Source organism: Diuraphis noxia, unplaced genomic scaffold (assembly GCF_037042655.1).
Source record: "Diuraphis noxia isolate RWA-SAM2 unplaced genomic scaffold, SU_Dnox_SAM2 contig0007, whole genome shotgun sequence".
In the NCBI taxonomy this organism is placed as follows: Eukaryota; Metazoa; Arthropoda; class Insecta; order Hemiptera; family Aphididae; genus Diuraphis; species Diuraphis noxia.
The window spans coordinates 2,221,637-2,241,588 of NW_028301717.1; the positions used below are offsets into that span (position 1 = coordinate 2,221,637).

General features: G+C 29.1%; 2 protein-coding genes and 1 pseudogene across 2 annotated transcripts; 2 read left to right on the plus strand and 1 right to left on the minus strand.

Annotated features, from left to right (window-relative positions):
• The first annotated feature begins 1,795 nt into the window (after positions 1 to 1,795).
• LOC149054407 (uncharacterized) lies at positions 1,796 to 4,202 on the plus strand (annotated as a pseudogene).
• Positions 4,203 to 7,304: 3,102 nt separating this feature from the next.
• On the plus strand, positions 7,305 to 8,781 carry LOC149054408 (G-patch domain and KOW motifs-containing protein-like). Its single transcript, XM_089230397.1, has one exon. It carries the CDS (start codon positions 7,472 to 7,474, stop codon positions 8,498 to 8,500), a length of 1,029 nt encoding a protein of 342 aa, XP_089086523.1. The 5' UTR covers positions 7,305 to 7,471; the 3' UTR covers positions 8,501 to 8,781.
• A 1,451-nt stretch (positions 8,782 to 10,232) lies between these two features.
• Positions 10,233 to 19,639, minus strand: LOC149054409 (uncharacterized). Its single transcript, XM_089230257.1, has 16 exons — positions 19,206 to 19,639; positions 18,720 to 18,897; positions 15,981 to 16,172; positions 15,789 to 15,917; positions 15,614 to 15,736; positions 15,390 to 15,545; positions 15,057 to 15,332; positions 14,863 to 14,982; positions 14,571 to 14,794; positions 14,375 to 14,512; positions 13,928 to 14,306; positions 13,658 to 13,864; positions 13,395 to 13,565; positions 13,012 to 13,323; positions 11,775 to 12,137; positions 10,233 to 11,477 (listed from the first exon to the last, which is right to left on the minus strand). The coding sequence occupies exons 2-16, from the start codon at positions 18,888 to 18,890 to the stop codon at positions 11,229 to 11,231; spliced, it is 3,210 nt and encodes a 1,069-aa protein (XP_089086383.1). The 5' UTR covers positions 18,891 to 18,897; positions 19,206 to 19,639; the 3' UTR covers positions 10,233 to 11,228.
• Positions 19,640 to 19,952: the final 313 nt, after the last annotated feature.

Sequence of the window (19,952 nt, forward strand, 5' to 3'; positions counted from 1 at the left end):
GTCTGTACTTGTGGAGACAACTATTTTTTTTTATTACAAGCCAAAGTCATCACAGTATTTTTAATAATAAATATCTTTGTACTAAATTTAACATAATTCATATGTTTTAAGTTTTGAATCTTTTGATTTTACAATGACAATATTTGTTTTGAGTTTTGACATTAGAAAGTTAATCTTGTTGGTACTTTTAGGGGTCAGAATAAAAAAATTGCTTGTAATTTTCAAGAGCGTTGGGAAAACGAAAATAAATAGGATAAATAAGGAAAAACGTGGAATTTTAATGCAAAACCAATTTTTGACAAAATCGATTTTATTTTTTAGAATGACTCATAAACGAATATTTGTAAATAGTATATACTATTTAATGTTTATATATGTATTTTAAATGTTAGCAATATGAATACAATGAATATGACCAATGTCTATATACTTTATACAGTACAAAATTCTGTTACAACTACAACCAGAGGTACGACACTGTGTATTGGCAAAATCGGGTGACTGTGGCCTTGAACACGGTCTCCGGGAGGGCGTGGCATACGTTATCAATTAAATAGTTCATATCAATATCACCGCTGAACATTGATTACCACAAAACGATATTTGTAGTTTGTATAGTACAGTACTTAGTAATTTTACCAAGTTTGAATGTTTAGCATTAAAATGTAAAATAAATTATTTAATCAGGGCCGGCGTTAGGGGGAGGCAAAACGGGGCATTTGTCCAGGACCTCGTGCTTAAATATATTTTGTATAAAAATCTTGCAATAAAATAAAACAAGAATATAAGTAATATTAAATTAAATATGTATAATATTTTGAAAAGCAACGTGGTGCGGTAAAATTACAAAACCTTTGTATGCCTTAATATATATTTTGGAATTTGTCTGTTTACTCGTATGATATGATATGTAAGTTGACGTATTACACATACGTTTAAAAGTAATCATTGAACAGTTGAAAATTGATAATCGCTATTTCCCTAAAGTATTTTTTAATACCATTAAACATCATAGATGTAACTAGGGTCAACATTTTGGAAGAGCTTAACTCTTTAATATATTAAATTTAATTATTAAAAAAATTGTTTTATTTGGGACATGTATTTTTGATAATTTTTCGTTTTTAATTACACCTAGTCTATAAATTATAGATAACTATAGTTATTGCCTAATTGGTTAAATAAATTAAATACGTTTTGCACAGGCCCTCGCAAAAGGTAGCGCTGGCCCTGTATTTAATTAATAACTCTAATGAAAAAAATATTAAAATACTTTAATTAATGGCTTATGTAATAACAGGATATTGAAATTGAATTTAGAATAGAATACCTATAGGTTTAAAGAACTAACACATTATAAATTTAGTTTGGGATAATGGCCCATATTTGTTAGGGCATACCAGACACTTTACAACCATAATGAAAATTATTAATTACAAAAAAAATTGAATAATAAATTAATAAGTAATAATACTAATAACATATGAAAACGCTACAACTACGGATTACGGGATACAGAACATACAGCCATACAGGACAGGTGGTTAATGCCGCCTGGCCATTGCGTTGTATCCGTTTTTAAAATTTCGTAACAAAGAGGGATACACGTTGCCAACATCCTATCAGATTACGGATACGGTACAATTTTTAGAGTCCAATACTTCATACCATAGGGATACGTAAACCCGCACAGCTGATCGACTGTCTATTCTATATAATTGTTCTGTGCTACAACCAAACTGTTCTATGCTACAACTATAGTACAACTCACGGTCTTAGAATAATACAACTTAACAAATAACAAGATCACTTTGAGGCCGTCTCATTATGCGCAGACGTGCGTGGAAACACTGGAAACAAGGTTGTAATCATTGACCTATTATCATAGAATATGATTATGCATGCAACTGAAAGTGGACTGGTAGCCCTGTACGGCTGCACGTGTGGTGGCCCTAAATCCTAATCCTAATATACCCGCGGTGAACTACAACTGCTCATAACCTAACCTAACGTATAAAGTGCAACCGTTTTTCCTCGTTACAATATATCCGACATTCGGTAATTGGTTAACTTGTTTAAGACGTTTAAGAACTGTTGTAATAATGTTGTACGTTGTTGTCGTTGTTGATCAGTTATTCAGTTGACAGTTACACCGTTACAGTCGTAAGTTCGTAACAGTCGTTGCTCGATGCCGATAGTCATTAGTTCGTTGTCTTTAGCCATTTCATTGTTCTTTTACCTATAGCCACGTGGTTGTTACTCTTGCTCACTGTAGTTTTAACTAGTTTATCGTCTCAAATTTGATCCCCGTCATCCATATATTATTTAAATATGTTATACAAGTTGCTGGGATAGTAGTTATAAATCCCAATATTGTAGTATATACTCTTAGTAGTGAATGTGTGAATGTGTTGAACTCAAGGTAAGATGTGTATGCTCAATGCTCATGTTTATCAACACGTATTTTGACGTTATATTTTTATTATTTTTCGAATTAATTGAAAATCGCGTATTAACAAAGTTTGAATTCTTAAATCTAGATCAATTTCTAGTTTCACCTTAAGTAAAAGCAAAAGCGTCTTATTGCGTACAATATCGACTACGGATAAGAACATAGGCGAAAAAATGAAGTATTTAACGTATTTTGTAATTTGTTTTTTTTTTTCACTAGTATTAAGTTTTTATGTCCTTGGCCATATATCTTCGGCGTTTAATGTAATTGGTAACGAAATTTCCAAAGTACCAAATGTCGTGAACACTGGAATTAACGCAATCGGTAATGAGTTTTCCAAAGTACCAAATACCGTGAACACTGGAATTAACGCAATCGGTAATGAGTTTTCCAAAGTACCAAATGCCGTGAACACTGGAATTAACGCAATCGGTAATGAGTTTTCCAAAGTACCAAATACCGTGAACACTGGAATTAACGCAATCGGTAATGAGTTTTCCAAAGTACCAAATACCGTGAACACTGGCATCGACTCGGTCAGCAATGAATTTTCCAAAGTACCAAAATTGTTATCTGATATAGGTTGTAGCGATATTGTTACTGGTATTGTCATTAGCCTACTCATCGAATGCTATCCGCACGCCTTTATTTCCGATACTCTAGATACCGAAGATGTAATAATGATGAATACTTGTAAATCGATTGAAATCGTGTCTCTCGCGTTACCATTAGTCGCCGATCTTGCGACATCGCCCGTACAAGTCATCTGCACAATGTGGATTGAAGATCGTTTGGATTTGTACTCACATTTAAAAGGTATCGATGTGCAAATAGAACCTTTCGGGACAATTGTCATAAATAACGATGAATTATTTTATAACTTGTCGAAACTTAATGATCATGATTGTAATAACGATTGCAACTTGGACGATTATGACTTTATCAAACCTGACGAACGAAACGAACCTCCCGCAGACACTACGACGCCAACCAGTTACGACGTTGGGGCTAGATTTAAACGAGGCATTTTTGGTAAAACGTTATCGATACCGACCAAGGAGATTGCTAAAAAAATTGTCCTAAAAATTGCACCTAAATTTTTGATGAAAAACGGCGTACCGTCGTCGTTGGCGTTTCGAGGACTATATGGTTCGGTTAGTATTAAAATGACTGCAAAAACTTCGGTTATGATTTTGAATGTTAGAGAAAAGAAATTTGCTAAAATCAAGGATGTTTACGATATATTTGTACTAACTAAAACTGTTCCAACAACGTTCACAACAAAATATTATTTGAACGTTTACAATCCTAGTAATTTTGGTAGAGCAGCCGCCGAGAACTTTCAACGTGAACTTCTGAATAAGAAATGGAAATGATTACAATATATACATTGATGAAACACTATAGTTGATGAACAAGTTAATTATTATTTATTTCATTACATATTATAGTAAATTGTATGTATAAATTATAGCTTATAAGCTGTATTTATCACTACCATTTGTTCTTTAGAATTTAGAAAAAAGATACAGCAGAACATTAATATAATATTCAAAATTATAGTAGATAGGTATATTAGTTATAGCATAGATTATATAAATTATATATTTTACATAATCTGTAGTTGTAGTAACTGTTTGCGGTTAAAAACGTTAGTGTAACAAACAAACAATATCGTGACATGTATACATGTGTAAAACTTTCTTTTGATTTTATGTTTTGTTTATAATAAAATTTTTCCATTACCCTTTGCAGGTGTTACTTTATTATAATAACTCGACGTTCTTGTAATCATTTTTAAAAATAATAAAACGTTAATATTAAGTTGATAAGTATAAAAATATGCTGTTGTTACTTGGTTATGAATAAAAAAAAAATTTATGTATACCATACAGTTACAAGTTTTAATTCTAAATGTATATTTTAGTATTTAGTATTATTATTTTTTTGTACTTATTAACGATTATACCTTTGACGCTAAGGCCGATTAAAGAATATTTAAAAGCGGTCTCTGCAGATACCAGGAATGGATTGTGGTAAGTAAATGCAGGGACGTATTTATATTAGGACTAACCAGGGCTGTAGCCCTGGGCGCCAAAATGTTGTGTTATTTAGTGATTTAAAAAAAATTAATTTGATTTTATTTCTATTTTTTTATATACCATATAATATTTAATACATATTACACATAGATCGCTTTTATTTTTATATGAAATTATTTTTATATGAAATTATTTTTATACTTAATATGTATACAAAATAAATGTAAAATAAAATTATAGCTGTATAAAAACAATTTATAATAAAGCTATAGGTATTACATAGGCAAAAATAGATATAGAGGCAGAAATATTTTTGATTCGTGACTCTTGTTTATCTATTTTTAACAAAACATTGAAATTTTTTCTTCGAGTTCAGTTTAGCGACAATCATCGACCGCCTATCATTATGATAATAATTTATAATTAGAAAATTATACACGTCTCGTTTAAAATTAAATTATTATTATTAGTGTTGTGTACAAAATGTGTCATCGTTGATAGTCGCGAATCATTAAAAGTGAACACTTCGCAATTTTAGATAAACTTGATGCCGAATTGGAAAAAAGGTAAAAGTTTTATGAAAATATAAAGGAAAAATTCTCATTTTTACTGAAGTTTACAACTCTTTCATCCTCTGAATATTGGATTTGAGTGCAAACGAACTTTGTAAAATATATAATAATGATTTAGGTGAAAGTTTTTCTAATGAATGTCAACATTTCCGTAACTATCTTTTAAGTATAGAACAAATTCCCCGTACAGTATTGGAAATGATTATGTTATTAAAGGAATAAAGGAAAAGAATATAAGTGATCTATTTCCTTACATAGACATAGTTTCAAGAATTTTTTTATGCCTTCCAGCCTTAAACTGTTCTGCTGTAAGGTCCTTCTCGACACTAAAAAGAATTAAAAATTACTTGCGATAGAGACTAACAGAGGATCATTTAAACAGTTTTGCTATTCTTATTCTTAACATCGAAAATGAAATCTGCAGACAAATTGATTATGAAGATATAATTAATGAATTTGCTTGTACAAAATCCCGCCGTAAAATTTTTTAAGTACCTACATGCTTCAATTTGTTGTACACATTTTGTAAATTTTTCAATCAAATATTTCGGATATTTTTATTTTGAGTAATTGTTTTTTTTTCTAATAGAGGATATTCATGTTAAATGTATTATGTAATTGTATTTTTTGTTATAAATTGTACCTATACCTATATTTTAATAATTAATGCTGCAATATACTGATATTGCAGATGGGGGGGAGGTGTTATTAAGATGCTTAACTACTCACCATCACTTTTTTAAAAACCAATTCATGAAATTCTGCTCGTTTTTGTCGCTAAATTTCTATGTATTTTTATGTATGATTTCGTGATTTCCTATGTGATTTTACACGAGTAATATGTACGTCGACGCTTATCCCTATTCTCTAAAATTAACATTTACACTTATCGATACTATACCAGATTATTCATTTAACGTTGGACTTTCATTTATTGAAACGTATAACTAATGTTTTTGAAGATATTGTTATTGTCGATAATTTTTTAAACTTACCTTTTTGTATTACTACATACAGCTCTAATTTTAAATGGTATTTATTCGAGCAATATTTTAGATTTTGAATCTAGGATATGAACTGATATTCATCTATTGACTTTTATAACAACTTATTTATGAGGAACTTGCTATCTTCAATTTTCAAAAATGTTGACCAATCGAAATTATTTATTGATATTATTTAAGGAAGAAATGTTCATAAATAACTCAAAAATGATCAAAACAATTTGAAATTGTTATCAAGAAGTATTAAAAGTGATAAAATAAACATTTTGAGAAGTTAATGATTATTGACGTTCTTGAATTATAATAAAATAATAGGAAATCATTTAATGACAATTCGACAATAATTTCCTATGTCCATAGTTGCTACTTAATTTACCGTTGAATATCTAATATCGTAGATATTTGAACCTGAAACGCTCATAAAAATTTATTTGACTTCGTTTAACTTTTTTATCTTGGTATAGGTAAAACAATTATAAGGAATTTTGTTATTTTAAAAATATCTTAAATACAAAAATAACTTTTTAAAGTATTTTCAACTCAAAAATGATTTGCAAATGTTCGTAATGTTGACGAATTTATTTTTTAATACTAACTTTACATGCTCAGAAAAAATATGGATTTACGCTCAACCTTTTTCTTTACACTCTCTAATTTAATTATTATGAAGTCTTGTACCTATTCAAGGTTAAATTTTCAAGTTTTTTGACCAACTTTAAAATTAATTATCGATAAAAAGAATCAAAATATTTTGAATACCTATTCATTTTTATTTTTATTTTGACTCTCAGTAACATAGGTCGTTGGGCTTAAACATACACACAAAAAAAAACTTGTAAATTTTAATATATTATCAAGTATGAAAATGGTCATACCTAATTACATTTTGGGAAAGTTTTCAAGTATCTATGGTCATGTGGATATTCGTTTTTGAGTTACTACAATTTTGTTTTCCACATTGGGGGATTCAGGCTTGAGGCTATGAAGTATCTAGTGATAATATTTTTAATATAACATTAATGATTGAATAACGTTTTTTTCAGATAAAACTAATATTGTTCTATTCATCAAAAAACAATTAAATTAATAATAATTATTATTTTTATTATATTTAAATTTTCATATACCTTATAAAATTGTTCTGTGCTAATAAAAATAAAAATGTAATCTAATCTAATATCTATACTGCCGACTGGTTCTGTGCTATCACTTATCACTATTATATTTTGTTTAGTGTTTATAGTTAACGTTTAAGTTCGTCAGACGTTGGTTAGTAGTTGTCTACGACTCTACGTAATTTCGTCAACCTCAACTTACGTTTAAACAAATCCAGTATTCGAATTGTTGCTCGCTTGGTCGTTGATCGTTGACCGTTAACGTACTGAATATTAATAATTAGTTATGATGGAAGAAGAAGATACCAAAAAAATATCTTTTTCGTTTAAACAAATATCTAAACCTAAGGTAATTCCTGTATTTCCAAAAACAGAGAAAGCAATTCAGTTTATTGAATGCGTCGAAGAGAAATCGATTAAAGTGGCTGGAGCAGTAGAAAAGGTTGATCATGAATTAGTTATTCATATGCCAAAATCAGTTAAACAGAGGCTACCAGCAAAAGAATTTGTAAGCTCAATATCAAACAAACCACAAGAAAACGGAGCGTCAACATTGGAAGAAATGGCTGTACAGGCAATATTAAAGGGTTGTAAAAAAAAAAAAGGAGATGAAGAAGAAGAAGAAGAAGATACAAGAATAGTTGAAGTACCATTGATAATCGATCCTCAGGAAGGGATGGAGATGTCTACGGCCGAAGACTATGAAACTATACCGATTGATAAATTTGGATTAGCTATGCTTCGAGGTATGGGTTGGAAACCTACTAAAGGTGTTGGTAATAATTCTCAAATAACTTCTACTAGTCTGCCAGAGATCAGGTCTAAAGGAATGGGTTTGGGCGCTGATAAATTAGTTAAATCTGTACCAAAAACACTAAGTTCTGAAGGAGAACTAAAACTCAAAAGAGGATCTTTTGTACAATTTACTATTGGAAAACTGAATGGCCAGTATGGACAAGTTTGTGGTTTTGATGAATTATCCTCAAGAGTGATTGTGAAAGTTTCACGCACTGGAGAATTAGAGAATGTTAGCGAAAATTTATTCAATCTGGTCACAAAAAGTGAATTTGATAAAAATTGTAATGTAATTAATATAAAACAGTATAAAGAATATCATGAAGGTAAAACTAAATCGAATGACAGTGATGATCAATCTAATCATCGTGAAAAAATAGTTAAAGAAGACATTTACGATGATCGTCAATCTAGACACCATAAAACAAAAAAAAGCAAACATTCCAGATCACCACATAGAAAACATAAATCTAATCACAATAAACATAAAAAATATAAACACAAAAAGTCTTCATCGTAATATATGTATATTCAGGATTATAGATTAACTATTAATTACTAATTATTAATGTTACTTATTTTTGTAAATGTATTTTATGAATAATTATTGTATATTTTTGTAATGTTTAGACAGATACTTGCTGTTACTTAACTACATTAATTATTAAATAATATCATGACAGCATTATTGTGAAAGTATTTAAAAATATGAGCCATAAGTCGACTACTAATTGTAATCATATGAACATCATTTGACATCTGTTACACATTAAAACATTTCATTGCAGACCTATTTTTTAATTCCTTGCTTTTTAAAATATATTTTTCAGCTGAAATATATCTGGTGACCCACAACACCCTTGTCCTCCACTATTTGAGTCTTAGACCAAATTTGTAAAATTATTCCTAATACCTAACCAATTTTAAGAAAATATTTAAGTTCCTTATTTTATTTATGATCTTAATAGTAGTCATAACTGGGATCTGTAGATATTATATACTTTATTACAAAAGAGAAGACACGAGGTGGTGAGCATCCTCCATTCAACGTGCTAAGATTTTCTCTTTTGGAACAAAGTATAGGTTCCATGAATTTAGATTATATTTTATACAAATGAAATGAATGTGCTATTCATAATTCATAAATATCAGTAAATAACAAAAAAAAAAAAAAATTATTATAGAAAATTCATAATTACATTTTTATTTTAATAAAGGTACACACCTTAGAGCATGAAAATAGACTAACAAAACAATTCAATAACTTTTGTGTCCTGGTATCTACTTAATGCAATATTGCCGGTATTTTAAAATAAAAAACTCTAAATTTCTGCAATGTTCTCTTGTAACAAACCAAGTACTTACTTAATAAGTATTTCTAATATTCAATGTTTTTAAAATAATTTTCACATTAATACATTATGGATAAATTAAATTTAGCACCCATGCATAAATAATAAATATCTATACTACCTTAAGTCCTTAAATACCTTTATCCTTAGTTCACATGACAATTTTGTTTCATTGTTAATGTGAAAGGATAGTTATGGGAAACAGAGTTTTAAGTTATAAAATATATGTATGTATTATGCAGTGATTTGGCTAAATTATATTAAAAAGTATACTTTTCTTCAAAATGGTATATTTTGCCTATATACCATGCAATTAAATATACAAATCAACGGATTGTTATAAATGTAGCTGCTATAATAAACAAGTTCATTATTTACCATAGTATTTGTTACACAGCCAAAAATCGTACCTACATATCAATGCTTATTGACAAAATTTTTTTGGGGAAACAAGGTATTGCCTATTGATGTCACAGTAAAGAGACAAATTCTCTTAACAGTCTAAAATGAGGTAGGTACTTCTTAAATTTATTTTATACTTCATTAATATTAAATAATATTTTTTTGATATATTACTTTTTTATTATATATTTTTTCTTTATTAATATTATAAAATTGATATATATAATTTATTATTAGGCCCTTTCACAGGCCACCTTGGTTGATATAAATCTAGCACCCTCATAAATTTAACCCAAATCGCACCTTTGTAGTTTTATGATAGTAAATAGTAATAAATAATTTAAACAACAAAGTTATATACTATGGACTATAGTCATGGCGTTTGTAGTCATCAGTTTTTTTTTCAGAACTTTTGGGACAGTCAGGAAAGGTAGGGCGCTAAAATACAAACATGAGTCACAACTGTAAATGTTATTATAAATTAATCAAAAGAACATGTAAAAGAAATTTTCTTATATATTTTTATCACCATTGATAATACTTTTAATTTACAACACAATTTAATAATGATTACTAATATTATCCATTACAATATTCTCTAAAAGATGAAAAAAAAAAAAAATAAATAATAATTTTCAGTTAACTAAACATACTCGATGGCATAAAATTCTGTGACCTCTGCCACAATTATTGTTATAAGAACAAAAATACACATTTACACTCACCAAAGCCACTAACTTAAAAATTACTTAGAAGCCCTTAAGTAAAAATAATTTTTCTTCAATATTATATTATTTATAATATATAACAAAAAAAAAGTAAGTCTATCCCAATGAGTATACTACTAATACTACTAAGTATTATTTTGGTCATGTTTTAGTGAAAATAAATTTCAATACTAAACAAAATTGTTTTGATTTAACTTTTATTACAATTCTTCTTATTAAATTAAAACAGAATAATTATGTAATTTATCTTAATAGTAATAATATTAATAATAATAATAAATTGGATAAAAAAAATTGATTATAAAAAATGTTGCAAATATGCAAAAAAAAATAATACATTAACTGTGTAGTATATTAAGTTGTCTAATTTTAATTATTTTTGAATAATTACTACACAAACTTACATCAACACATAGAACAATAAGCGAGGGTTTGGAGAAATCGTGAAAGGTAAAATAATAAATGCTTATTAGTTACTTCACATAATATTGTAGTACACTAAAGTCTAACGCCTGAAAAAAGTTGTTTAACAAAGTATTCACGATTATAGAAAAAATATACTGATAAAATAATAATAATTGTTATTGCTAAAGACATTAAAAATAATAGATTGTAAAAAAAATAAAAAATAAATAATGACAATATTATTGCGAACACTATTTTTGTTTGTTAATAACTTGTTGTAAAAGTTTTATTTAATGACTAAAAGGAATCAGTCAAATTGATGTAAAAGACCAATTTAAAAACTAATTTAGAATCAGACTTGTTAAGGAGGAACGTAAGGTGGGGGTTTGCGATATGACGGAGTTGATGACGGTTTTGACCTATGATTGGAGCCAACATTAGAGAAGGGTGGTGGTGGAGGTTGATATGGTGAATCTTCTGTATCGGCTAGTAAAGCTGTGGTGGCCATTGGCGTTGATCTTTGATATTCGGGTGGTGGTAAAGGCGGCTTTTCTTCTCTCATGATTATTGGAGTTTTATTTGTAGGCTCAAGTCTTTCATCTAATTCATCCTATTGTACAAAATAAGTTTGTCAAATATCACAGAATATGTTAACTTTCTATCTGGTTTTTTATATTAAATCACAAAAAATATAAAATTTTCAATTTTAGAAAAATAACTTCATCTACTATCAAATAAGCTGAATGAAAAGCAAATTATTTGTATAAGCAGACCCGGATTAATACTATTTATTTGTTTACTGGGATTTTACTTAAAAATGATAAAAGTACATTTTTGTTAATAAAGAACAAATTTATTTATAGTTTCACACACATTATTATACATAATTATGTAGGGTAATTCTTACTTGGAAAATAACCGGAATACCACGACTTCGGAAGCTTTGTCTTTCATCATCACCAATTCTTAACTTTGATGATGGTCGTCGGCGATACAATAAACAAGCTAATAATCCAGCAAAAAGCATCATTGCTAAAATTATGATTGCTGGAATAATAAATGTCGAAAAATATTGTTCTGATTTGTCGAATAAAAGCAAAATATTGTCATCACGAGGTGTAACATTGTTGGTTGTTTTTGGTGGTCGAACTTCAGTAAATCCACCTTCACACATACCAGAAGGCAAAACATGTGCTCCAACTACATTAAATGATGGTTTCATATATTTTGTTACATTTTCAGATAACTTTTCATCTTCATTCAATAAGACCTAAATGTAAAAATAGATTAAATTAAATTATTTTAAATATCATGATTAACACATTAAATTAAAATAGTCATAATTTTTAGCTATGTTAAAGATATGATTAGTCGGTAGTAATTTAAGTGTTGTGATAACTATATATAACAACATTATACAGAAATTTAGCACATTACAATTATTAATAAACAACCTAAAACAGGGGTCATCACAACTAGCCCACATAAATAGTGTGTCGGCATTATGAAAACAAATAGACCAGCATAATTATCAAATTGGCCCATTGGACATACTATTTTTAGGTATACTTATAACTTACAGGACATTTAGCAATAGTAATATATATGTCAACAAAATGTCTTTAATTATTAATTACAGTATTAAATTTCTTGAGTTGTTATTTTAAATTATAACAGGTTTTAAGGATTTATTACAGTAGTTAAGAGGACACCACACACGTATGTGTTGTCTCCATCTTACAAACGTATAACATAGCAAAATCTGTTTAGCGCAGGACAACTGTTCTCCCTCAATATTTATAATAGAATTTTCAAAATTTCACAACGCATAGGTAAGAACTTTATTTGTGTCATAGCGTCGTTACTTTTTTGATAACATAAATATAATTAAGTTATAAGCTTAAGAAAATACATTTATTTTTTCATTAAATTACTTAAAATTATTGGTTAGTGCTATCAAAAAAATAACGACGCTATGACACAGATAAAGTTATTACCTATGCGTTGTGAAATTTTGAAAATTCGATTATAAATATTGAGGGAAAACAGTTGTCCCACGCTAAACAGATTTTGCTATGTTACGCACTTGTAAAACAGAGACAACACATACAGGTGTAGCGTCCTCTTAAGTAAAAATTACATACTTGTCTCAGTTGTAGAATTTTTTCTTCATCACACCGATCAATTTCTAATGTTTTATTGTACCATGTCACCATTGTCATACCATTAACTGAGCTGACTCCAAGAACAACGATGTTGGCTGTATTTTTATCTCTAAAAAGGTTAGCTATACGTTCAACAAATATTTTTTTTAGTTTAGCTGAATTATTGAATTCTTTGAATTCTGGAGTTTTGAATATCATATCAAATTCAGCTGATGGCAAAGGCTTAGTTGTATTATGTATAGATACTACTAGACTATCATGATTTGATCTACCCTCTCTATCTGTACAAATCTAAACAAAAAAACAAATATAGTATTTTAATTCTTAAATCAACTAAAGAAAAAGTACAAAATTAAACTTACAAGTTGATATTCAGAAAAGCTTTTGTCACCCCACAATGGAATTCCATAAAACTCTTGGTTCTTAGTGTCAAATTGTAACCAGCTATTTGTCGGAACTTGTGTACGATCAATAGTCATCAATGACAACTTCAATCTGCGTGAAGAACCATCTTCGGGATCATAAAATGTATCCTAAAAATAAAAGTAAAGATAAGTTTTACAAATAGAATATGAATGCTTAATCCTAGTCACATAAGTATGATGTGCACAAATAAATTATTTACCTCTGGTACGACATAAGATAATAACTGTCCATAAGTGGCATTAATAAGATCAACTGGATTTCGCAACACAGGTTGATAATTTTGACTCGAAATAAATGATGTTGTAGCACAATTACCTAATCCTTGCCAGCTAACATCTTCCAAAACAACTGAAGAACCAAAATATTTTCCAAATTTCATTTTACCACCTTTTTCTGGTTTTAAAACCTATAACAAATGAATCATTTAAATAATATCAACAATTTGGAAAATAAACTATAACAAACATACTCCTAAAATTTGAGTTATTTGTCCATTAGGACAGATTTCACGTGGCAATGTATCATTGGTCCAAGTAAACTGAATACTATGTTTATCCTTATTGGCAGCTAAAAGAGAGACTCTTGGCCAGTCTAAGACTGTGATATCTTTAACATCAGTTGAGTAAATTGTACTGATTCTGTCAATGATATCCAAGCTCCAATTGACTGGATGAGTCCAGGCTAATGAATCTTGTTTTAAGCGCATTTGAAGTGTTAACTGATGATTAATGGCACGTAGGTGAGGTAGCTGTTGGACTACCAGTTCTAATGTATTGTTAATAGCCAGATTCCCAGAATCTTTTGCCTCGATTACTACTTCCCATTTTGATACATGATCCTCCAAAGGTCTAAAAAGTTTAGTAAAAATAAAACAAATAGGTACATAATAATACAAAATATTTTTTTAACAACATACAAAGCAAGTAAGATTTGTTTTTCAGCATCAAACTCAACCCATGATAATAAAGCTGGATCGGTGTTCAACAATGCTAATTTTAAGTGTTTTGTATCTCCATCTTCAGCATCATAGAATATATTGTTAGGAATTGGATACCTGACATCATAATAAAGATTCAAAATATATGATAGAACATTTTGTACAAACTTCTTACTTAAATGGTTTGCCAGCCGTAATAGCAAGTTTAGGTAACTTATGTTTAATTATTGGAGATGTGTTAGGATTTTCTCCATTTGATGTTGTTGAAGTAGTTGAAGTACTAACAGAATTCTCATTTATTAGATCTTTTATCTTGTCTGTCACAAGATTCGGAGTTTCAGTAGATATATCATCTGGTATTGTTGTTACATCATACGAATCACCCATACCTACAGATTCCTAAAATTAAAATTAATTAAAAAAATCAGTTGACAATTATGTATAAAACAGTCAAATATGTAACAAACATATAATTCTTGAGTAGTAGAAGTTGAAGACTTTTGCTCGTAAAATGAAGGTGTTGGCTGAATGTTCTCAAAAGATCCAATGACTCCACTTAAATCAAGAGTTGAAGATAATTTCATATTCTAAAATTTAATATATGTAAAAAAAAAAAATGAATTTTAATCCAGTAAAAAGCAAGTATATTGGTATTATTTACTTGAACAGGCGTAGAGTTGATGTCTTTTGGAATATTCAGCACAGATTCATCTCTACGGTGATGTCTATGATAATGGTCAGTATCATATTGATGAGGTATATATACCGGAGATGGTTCAATAATAGTTTGTCTAGTATCAGGAATAATTTCTTCTTCTTCATCATCATCGTCATTATCAGGGAGAGCATTAAGATTCCTGGTCAAACTATCATCGTTGTAATCGACTTCAGCAGTATTTCCAGAATTTGTGTTTTGTTTTGCGCCTGTCATCATCACCTAAACAATTATAATCATATATAATATCAATACCATTCAAATAGTAATATATACTACCTGACGACGGCCTCGTAAAGGGTTTAATGAATTTACCAGTCTCCAACTGGTAACTGGCAACTGCAATACCTCAGACAAAGTTCCATCAACTGTATTACTCTGCATTTGCCGTACATGATCAATATGTTCTTGCAAAATATCACCTCCACAGCCAACCTTTAAGACATTGGTAATAGTTTTAGTATATTTTGTTTATTATGCTGTAACATAACATGATTTATTACCTCCCAAAGAACAAATGATGTATCATTGAATTGTTGTTTTTTATGGGATTGGCGTTCAGATGTTACTAAATAGTCAATTAACCAAGAAGATACACTTTCTTGAGGCACTAATAACACAGCATCCTAAAGAAATTGCATTAGTAATAATTTAACATCTGAATAAAGTTATTCTTACTTGAGGAAGGCTTAAAAATCCTGCCAAATTTTTCAGTGCAATAAGCCTTTGTAAAGGTTGTATACTTTTAAAATTCATACCAATAATGAGGCATAGCAAAATAGAATCTTCAGAATTTTTACATCGTTTCTGTAACCATGTCAAGCGTTAATTTATTATTTAGGTACGGTAAAATTTATCAATCATACTAACATTATTTCGAACATTTTTCCATTTCAATGGTGCAACTCTAATATAAGCTACATCAGAAACCATTCGACGACTTTTGTCTCCAGCTCTTACCAACAAATGATCGCGAACATCTTCAGGTCCTGGTATTCCTTCAAGCTCACCATTACCTTGAACTAACCAACTTGGAAGACCACCACCATCTTGACCCAAAAACTGAGCAAACAAAAAAATATTGAATATAATTTATATATTTAATATGATATTAGTTTCCAATATGTTATAAATCATTGATTCCCAATTGGTGGTCCCAGGAGTTTTCCCAGGTGTTTTTAGGTGATCAGTGGTTATGTAGTACTGAAGTAAGAAATAGATCTCTTTGGGTTGTTAGGTATATCCATTGAAAAAATCTGTGTTTATTATGTTTTATTATTACAAAAAGGTGTTTATGTAAAATAAAAATAAATCATATAATTTTTTTTTTCATTTTTACAATTAAACAAAATTGAAAAGTAAGTTATCACAAATAAGGGGTCCCTTTATCAATTACAGTTTTAGCTAGGATCCATGACTCAATGCTAATTTGTAACAACTATTATAAATTATCTATTTCAAAAATTTTAAATAAAAAAAATAAAGGTGGATACCTAAGTGAGTGCTGCAATGCTGTTTAGTAGTTATTAAGTCTGTCATTGTAATGGATGTGTTAGATTTGGATTTAATCACAAGTCTTTGCAGGAAAAATATTATTTTGAACAAAATTGTGTATCATATTAGTAAACATATATAAATAATCAAATTTAATAATTAAAAATCGCAGAAAATTATAAAAGATATACTAAAAATTTAAGATCAAAAGCTTATAAAAAATTAATGACACTAGTCGGTGAAGTATTTCTTTGATTAAGGTGGAAAAATTTATTGGGAGTCTTATATTAAAATTTCTAATGTTAGCTATAAAACAAACTTTTTATTAATACCTGATTAAAAAAATTTTTATGAATTTTTAGGATTTGGATGAATTTTGTCAAAATTTGAATTTTAAATTCATATAAAAAGCAGAGTAAAAAGTAATCTTAATTATGTATTCTTACTATTTTTTAGAACTGATATTAGAGCAACTTATTAGGATTCGTTAATTAAATTTTGTATAAAATTCTAAAATGGTTTACAGCTATAAATAGATCAAAAAAGTCAATATATTTTGAAAATTTTACCATACATAAAAAATTCTAATATCAATATTTGGTGAACATTCCAGGTGCCTACAGTTTTTAGTTTATGTGTTAAACAAAAAATAAATAAATTGATTTTATGTAAAATTTCCAATTATTTCTTTATTTTTGTTTTTGTTTTTCAGTACACTCTCAAAAACTAACTTTATTATCTCCTGAATGTACCGATTACAGTTACTTTTCCATCAGAAAAGATGCTAATGTCAAAAATTGTAGTATTTTTACTACCCATAATATTGATGACAGGAAAAAAATCTCATACCATTGTTAATAGGTAAAATAAATTAATTTGCTACGCTCAGAATCTAAAAAGAAAATACTTTGTAATTAAGTAGGTATTATTATCACTTTTAATAACAAACTCATATTTAATAAGTACCTACAATTTGGTAAAGTTAAATATTCCTAATACACTTTTTCCTCGTCTTTAAATATTAAAATGTTATTGTGGTACCTCAAAATTTTTTTATATTGATTGATATTTAAAGAGTTTAAATTTGACAAAAATATATCAAAAACACCTCGATATTTAAAATAGTATATTGAAATTAGTTTGATACAGATATTGTATAATAATTTGTCATATTAATATATAATTAAGTTTGACATTTGTTCTTTCTTATAGATTGTATGAACATATAAAAATAAATAATGTATATTAAATAATAAAGCATAAAAATTATCATAGAATAAATGTTATTAACAATGAATCAACAATTATTTAGTTTCATATGTTATCAACATTTAAATAATAATTTTGTAAGTTTGTAGAGTGTAAACTGTTGCTATAAAACATTATAAGATCATAAAAATTAGTATGATAACCTTGATTCAATAATTTGTAATTACTGACAATATTGAAACAAACATAAAAAATATTTAAATCATTTTTATGTATGATAGACATGTATTAGAAATATTTGTCCAGAATAAAACAAATCAAACAGGACATATAATTAATCTTGATAGGTAATTTATGTGATATTTGATTATTTAAAAATTGATTGATTAGAACTAACATTTGATAGTCAGACAAATTAAAATCTGTTGCGTGTAACAGTGATCTAGTAGAAAGTTGTTAAGTATATTGAAAAAGAAAAAAAAGCTGTAATTATTTGAGATACATTTTAATTCAATTCATATTATAATATTCAAGTGATTGTAATAATGGTTTGTTTATTTGTATAATAAATTAATAAGGTATGACAGGTAGTAAGAATATTAATTTATTTTTGTTTAGTAGAATTTTTTCATGAAACAATATTTTTTGTTAATTTATTATTATTCATAACACAAGTTTGCGATGCATCTCAATTAGTTCTACATGGAACTATCCAGTGTTTTAATATATTTGTCAATTATTTTCTAACCTAACCAACGATAGGGATGCACAACTTCCTAATTATATTGTATATTTGTAAATCTAAAATAAATTTCTTGTCAATGGTTTTAGGTTGTGTTAAAAGACTCATTGTTTGAGTCAAATAGAATCGATACACTATTATGTAGTCAAGTAAAATGGACTTACGTCAATGGGACTGGTGTTGTCAACGACCGAGTCATGAGGAATTTTGAAGTAAAATAACTTGCCAACAGTGGCAACGGGTTCCGGAATGCTCCACCATTTATGTTTGGTGTTGCCAGACTTGTGCGCAGATGCCAGACACAGAAGAAACACAAAGGCAGCTATATTCTTCATTTGGACACTAGAGCCGAATACAAAGTGACGATCATAATAATGAATATGGCAAGACAAAAAAGAAGCAACGGGTCGACCAGTTGTTTGCGTGGGCAGTTAGCAGCGGGCGCGACAGATGGTCCGACAGGGAATTGGTCCGAGGGTGGGCGGGGGGACGTGAAAAACTCACCGCACGCCCACACACGGGGGACGCAAACAACTGGCCGTCATGGTACCCGCCGACGGGATCCAGGGCGTCCAGCCTGCCGGTCGGTGGTTCGGCGGACGTCCGACACCCGGGAATGGTCGAAATCACTCAGTTCCGACGTTACTTACTTTCTGCGTGCGATAATATTTGAATGTAAAATCGAAGCAATAATAACACTGGATTCAGGCTAATGTCCCGAAGACTTATTTATCACAACGGTCACGATGCTAAAGGCATGATACACGTATTAAATCACGACGGCATTACGGCAATAATATATTAATAAGTAATAATAAAAATAACGATGTTTAATATGTTTATGATATGAAGTAAAAAAAGTAAAATCGGACGCTATGGGTGTGCATTCGACGTGTGCGCGGTACCGCGGTCACTAGTCACTACAGCGGATATGGAATCAGGAATACCAGTACGGACCGCATTCAGTAAAATGTACTATAACTAATAAAGTAATAACTATAATAATTGTAGACCGTGGTCTGTTTGTAGTCACATCAAGTCCGTACGATTGTCGGTTAAGAGGAGGTGGTAGTGAGTGGGAAGATGCAAGGGGGGAGGGAGACTCAAAGACTGATTTACCATAATATTATAATATCATCTCCAAATTTCAGACGCGGATAGATAATATTAATATTAGCACCTCCATGACAACATTTTGTCGGTGTTCTTCTCGTTCGATTGCTGTTGAATACCGCCTATATCGCCGACTAAAGCTCCTAGATGGCGCGTGGCATTCAGAAAATAGTAATAAACTTTTAGTCCTCGTTTACATAGAAATTAACTAGAAGCCCTTCAATATAATAGTTGTTCTACTGACTACAATGCACATACGACAATGACATACTGATTTTCTATCA

What these genes read in the sequence shown, in the direction of transcription:
- LOC149054409 (XM_089230257.1), bottom strand. Translation starts at nt 18,890, where the DNA reads ATGAAGAATATAGCTGCCTTTGTGTTTCTTCTGTGTCTGGCATCTGCG. An exon ending in CTACTACTCAAGAATTATAT is followed by an intron (nt 14,795 to 14,862) that starts GTTTGTTACATA and finishes TTTTAATTTTAG; the next exon opens with GAATCTGTAGGTATGGGTGA. An exon ending in AAATAACTCAAATTTTAGGA is followed by an intron (nt 13,865 to 13,927) that starts GTATGTTTGTTA and finishes CATTTGTTATAG; the next exon opens with GTTTTAAAACCAGAAAAAGG.
- LOC149054408 (XM_089230397.1), top strand. Translation starts at nt 7,472, where the DNA reads ATGATGGAAGAAGAAGATACCAAAAAAATATCTTTTTCGTTTAAACAA.